The 5,328-nt window shown below is 55.4% G+C and overlaps 1 protein-coding gene across 1 annotated transcript; it reads right to left on the bottom strand.

Annotated features, from left to right (window-relative positions):
• Nucleotides 1-1,022: 1,022 nt before the first annotated feature.
• BDZ83DRAFT_647929 (5-methyltetrahydropteroyltriglutamate-homocysteine S-methyltransferase) lies at nucleotides 1,023-3,508 on the bottom strand (the record flags this gene model as incomplete). Its single annotated transcript, XM_060510129.1, has 3 exons — nucleotides 1,023-2,996; nucleotides 3,105-3,206; nucleotides 3,278-3,508. 3 exons carry the CDS (start codon nucleotides 3,506-3,508, stop codon nucleotides 1,023-1,025), a joined length of 2,307 nt encoding a protein of 768 aa, XP_060369336.1.
• Nucleotides 3,509-5,328: the final 1,820 nt, after the last annotated feature.

The raw sequence follows: 5,328 nt of genomic DNA, 5'->3' as shown, positions 1-5,328 counted from the left end.
ATCCGACGAAACGCCCTACCAAGACGCCCTAAAGCCCACCTTCCGAACGGGCGATTGAATTCCAGTAGGTAGGTTGCTCTTTCCTCAATGAAGCCATCTGATGCTTGCTGAGTAATTGCAGAATGCCATGCGTCAGTCCTGCTGCAAACTGCAGGTCCTCACCTCCTTCAGGTCCTTCCTGTTGAACGGGAATAAGTTTGAATCGAAAACGGCCTCTGTCCGGAGTGGGTCTCCCGAGTGGCGTCATTCCGACTTGTCCCCCCTCCCCTTCCTCCCCGTGGCACCGAATCGGCAGCCGTCCAACACCACCCCAACGGTCCAACCTACCTACCCCTCCATCCCTCTACCCTACCGGTCCTCGCCAAGTTGCGAACCGAGTTTCTGGTTAATGAAGCGCCGTTTCTTTCTCGAAGCCTTCTGCAAAGACTAGTTCACCCGGCAGCGGGGGTTTCAGCTTTGCAGAATGTCACTATTGACTAGGACATGCGAGCAACTATGACGCCCCAGGTCGCATCCGAATGCTTATGCCTGTAGGTAAAACCGACGTCCCCTGCTCACGTCACCCACCAACCCTTTGGCAACAACCAAAACCTCGAGAGCCCAATATCCGCTCTTTGGAATGGCTTCAGTTGTGCCACGTTCCATTATTTACTTCGCACAATCACCAAAGCACGACAATGCGCGAGACCAAGTGATCGAACCTTGCAATTTCATGTATTCATGAACATACTACATTAGACCATGGCCCGTTAAGGGGCTCTTTGGGTCTATATCCGTTCAGGACCCATCCCTGAAAGCGGTATCTGTTGAATTCCTTACTTTTCCCTGAGTCCCAAACCCGCTTGCAAAACGCCGTGGAGATGTGTTGAAAAAAGAACGCCTATGTTGAATTTGCCCGTAACCTTCCCCTGTTTTTCCGGTCATCCCCGCGGGTATTGCCACGTCATTGTCTGTTGAAAAGACTTATCGATCCCACCCAACACCTAAATCACACTCATGTACACCGCATCAACTGCCATAACTTAGTTGGAGTACTTCTGGCGGAAGTACTTGGCAGCGTTGACCATGTTGACCAGAGCGGCCTTGGTCTCAGCCCACTGGCGGGTCTTCAGACCGCAGTCGGGGTTGATCCAGAGCTGCTCAGGGCGAAGACCGTTGTTAAGCATCTCCTCGATGCGGGTCTTGATCTCCTCCTCTGAGGGAACACGGGGGGAGTGGATGTCGTAGACACCAGGTCCGATGTGGCGGGGGTAGGCCTTGTCCTCGAAGACACGGAGGAGCTTGGCGTCAGACTTGCTGTTCTCGATGGACAGGACATCAGCATCCAGCGCGGCAATGGCGTGGAAGAAGTCCTGGAACTCGGAGTAGCAGAAGTGGGAGTGGATCTGAGTGGAGTCCTCAACACCGGCGGTCGACAGCTTGAAAGAGTCGACGGCCCACTTGAGGTAAGCCTCACGCTCGGAGCCGGTACGGAGGGGAAGACCCTCACGGAGGGCGGGCTCATCGACCTGGATGACGTAGATGCCAGCGGCCTCGAGGTCGACAACCTCGTCGCGCAGGGCCAGAGCAAGCTGCTGGGCCTGGACGGACTGGTGAACGTCGTCACGGGGGAAAGACCAGCGCAAGCAGGTGATGGGGCCAGTAAGCATACCCTTCATGGGGCGAGCAGAGTTGGCAGCGGCGTACTTGGACTCCTTGACGGTCATGGGCTCGTTGTTGCGGCGAGAGATGTCACCGACAACGATGGGGGGACGGACGCAACGAGAGCCGTAAGACTGAACCCAGGCGTGGGTGGTGAAGACGTAACCGTCCATGCGCTCACCGAAGTACTGAACCATGTCGTTACGCTCGGGCTCACCGTGGACGAGGACGTCCAGGTCAAGCTCGTTCTGGATCTTGATGGTCTCCTCAATCTCCTTCTCAATGAACTTCTCGTACTCCTGGGCAGTGATCTCGCCCTTGGTGAACTTGTTGCGCTGGATACGGATCTCCTTGGTCTGGGGGAAGGAGCCGATGGTGGTGGTGGGGAAGAGGGGAAGCTTCAGGTGCTTGCGCTGAGCCTCAATACGGGTAGGGAACTCAGACTTGCGGTTGTGCATGGCCTCGGTGACCTCAGACTGGCGCTTCTTGACGTTGGGGTCGTTGGTGCGGGCAGAGGTGGCGCGGGACTGGATGTCCTTGGCGTTCTCATCGAGCTTGGCCTGGACGGAGGCAGCATCGGTGATGGCCTTGGCAATGGTGGCAACCTCAGAGGCCTTCTCGGAGGCGAAGGAGAACCAGCGGTAGACCTCCTCGGGGAGCTTCTTCTCGGAAGCGAGAGTGTGGGGGGTGTGGAGGAGGGAGCTGGAAGTGGAGACGATGACACGGTCCTCGCCGACCTTGGCGATGGCCTGCTTGACGGTGTCGATGGCACGCTGGAAGTTGGTCTTCCAGATGTTACGGCCATCGACAACACCGGCAGAGAAGATCTGCTTGGGGCCGAGCTTCTCGAGGACGGGGCCGAGCTGCTCAGGGTTGCGGACGAGGTCGACGTGGAGACCGTAGACGTTGCTGATGGCGGGGAGAACATCGAAGTTGTGGACGATGTCACCGAAGTAGGTGGCCAGGACAAGGTTGGGGAGGCCAGCACCGACAAGCTGCTCGTAGGCGGGCTTGAAGGCGTCCTTGGACTTCTGGGGAAGGTCGTAGACCAGGATGGGCTCGTCAATCTGGACGGTCTCGGCACCGGCAGCCTTGAGCTGCTTCAGGAGCTCGACGTAGACGGGGACGAGCTTGTCGAGGAGGGAGATGGGGTCAACGGACTGGCCACGGTCGGGCTTGCCGAGGTGGAGGAAGGAGACGGGTCCGAGAAGGACGGGGCGGGTGGTGATGCCAGCGGCCTTGGCCTCGTTGAACTCGCGAACGGGCTTGGGGTCGGAAGCGAGCTTGAAAGTCTGGCCATCCTGAAGGGTAGGCTTGACGTAGTGGTAGTTGGAGTCAAACCACTTGACCATTTCCTGTTGATGGACCCATTAGCACATGGTCCAAGCTTTTTTTGGATTTTTTTCTTTGTCGGTTTTTGCCAACAGCTCAATTATTTGAGCGGGGGCGGGGGCGGGGCTTACCAGAGAAGGAACGTCGATGCCATCCTTCTGGTGGCCACGGCCCATGGCGAAGTACTCGTCAATGGGCTCGAGCTTGGTCTCGGCATAACGGGGAGGAACAGCCTGTTTGTTTCGTAAGCTTGTAATTCTATGTGGTATTGACCATGGATGGAGGGGGGACGTGAGTCACGTACGTTGAAGAGCTGAATGTGGTCGAGGACGTGGTCGTAGTGAGCAAAGTCGTTGCTGGGAATGATGTCGACACCGGCATCCTTCTGGATCTGCCAGTGAGCAAGACGAAGTCTCTTGCCCTCAGCGAGGAGCTCGTCGCGGGAGAGCTTGCCGCCCCAATAGGCCTCGTTGGCCTTCTTGAGGTCACGGTTCACACCCATGCGGGGGAAACCAAGGACCGATGACTGAACCATCTTGAATGCTGTTGCTTGTCTGTGCAAAGTATTCAAAGGTGACTGAAATGTGCGTTGTGTAAAATTACCTCGCCGACAAGAAGCAAGGTAAGGAAGAAAGAATTTGGAAGACAGGTCGGTTGAGGAGGGGAGGAGGAGGAAGAAGGGAAGAGTGAAACGGACGGGAAGAAGGCGGAGGAGGGGTTAATAGAAGTAGTCGGACGGACAGGCGAGGAGGGTGAGAAAAAAAAAAAAACTCTACCAGGTGGCCGAGTCGGTCGGTGAATTGGGCAATTGCGTGCGAAGGTACGGCGGAAGATGAGGAGGGGAGCAACAGCACAGCAATGGAAGCTCAGTGGCTGGGGTGACGGGTCCCGGGTCCAGTCAATTGAGAGCGAAGTCGGCTTTGGATCTTCTGTTTCCCTTTGGTTCCTTTGGGATTTCCCTTTTCCCTTTTCCCACCATACGGAGACCTTACGGAGACATAAGGTACATTACGGATACCCTACGATCAGCCAGTGACCCGGTGATTTTGTCTCTATCTGCTTGGTTTACGAATTTTCTGCCTGTGCCTCTCCCTCGACTGTCTTCCTTGCCAAGTTCCTCCCTCCTCTTCCTAGTATGGTCAATGGTGTATTCTGGTCGTTCCTACCTACCCCTCCATTGCGTATGCCTGGTGCTTGCCCAGGAAAGAAAAAAAAATGAGGCGAGAATTCTTTTCCCACCATGGTCCCTTAGCGTTAAGGTGGGGTAGTTTTGGAAGGGAAGGAGGGGTTGTCGCAGATTGCCCTTGAGATACGGCCCTCTGACACGCCTTGAGAATGCAGCGTGGCGTGAAGCTGGAGACTCGATTGGGGAAAGGTCTCTGGACGCATCCACCCAAGCAAGAAACATTTCTGGGCTGCTGATGGCGGGGTACAACAATTGAACAATGTCACTACCGTGAGCTATCAGTAACTATCATGTTTAACTGGGAGTTCCCGGCGGCAACACACGAGCCACCCATTGTTCTCTGTTAGTGCCCCTCAGTCCCACACCTGAGAGGCAACGTACACAGTAAGACCAGACCCGAGTTCCGTCACCGTCACTTTCCGTTGAATGGTTATCATCTTCTTCTGCCTTCTATGTTGCAAGCTGACGTGCCGTGCCTCCCTCGCTTGTTCACACATTGCGTCGGTGTGCCTGAGGATAATGGCCCGAATGGTCTAGAATCTGAGACTACTGGCTGTACGTGCCTGTTGATGCATGAGACGACAACTCCATAGCCTAAGGTAAGTAAGCGCTTTAGGGCAGGGCAAAAGGCAAGTTGAGATTGTCCATGTACATGACAAGTTGAGAAAATGTGAGGATAGGTAGCAACCCAAAGTCAAAACAATAGACGGGAAACTGCGAGCAAAGGAAACTCAGGAAGGAGGGGCAGACGTTTCCCTATTGGCTGAATCCCACTTGAGCGCGGCAGGAACGCAGGGGACCTGCCTCGATATGGAAGGGCGGTGTGGGAAGTCGGGGAATGCGCCTCCAGCTGCTTGTTCTTGCTCGTGCCTGCCTGGTGGCTGCCCGTCGTGAGAAGTTAAGAATATCCGTAGGTACGTACAGAAATTCGAGCCTGAGGGAAAGAACGTTTTCACACCCTCTTACCTTAACGCCTTGGGCTTATCGTGCTCGATGCTGTCCGCGGCACGTGCGCGCTCGATGCTTTGCCTCAGGTACGAAAGTAATCCACTCGAGCTCGTCTGGTCCCATTTTTGTCGCTATAGTCTCCTTTCATTCGCTCAACCCTCCGCCTTACTGGAGCCGCCGCACCTTTTTTCTTCCCCTTGCTTGAAGCTGATTGTCGGAGA

This window comes from Colletotrichum acutatum (assembly GCF_030867785.1).
Source record: "Colletotrichum acutatum strain CBS 112980 chromosome Unknown BDZ83scaffold_12, whole genome shotgun sequence".
Lineage (NCBI taxonomy): Eukaryota > Fungi > Ascomycota > Sordariomycetes > Glomerellales > Glomerellaceae > Colletotrichum > Colletotrichum acutatum.
This window is presented reverse-complemented; position numbering and strand designations above follow the sequence as displayed.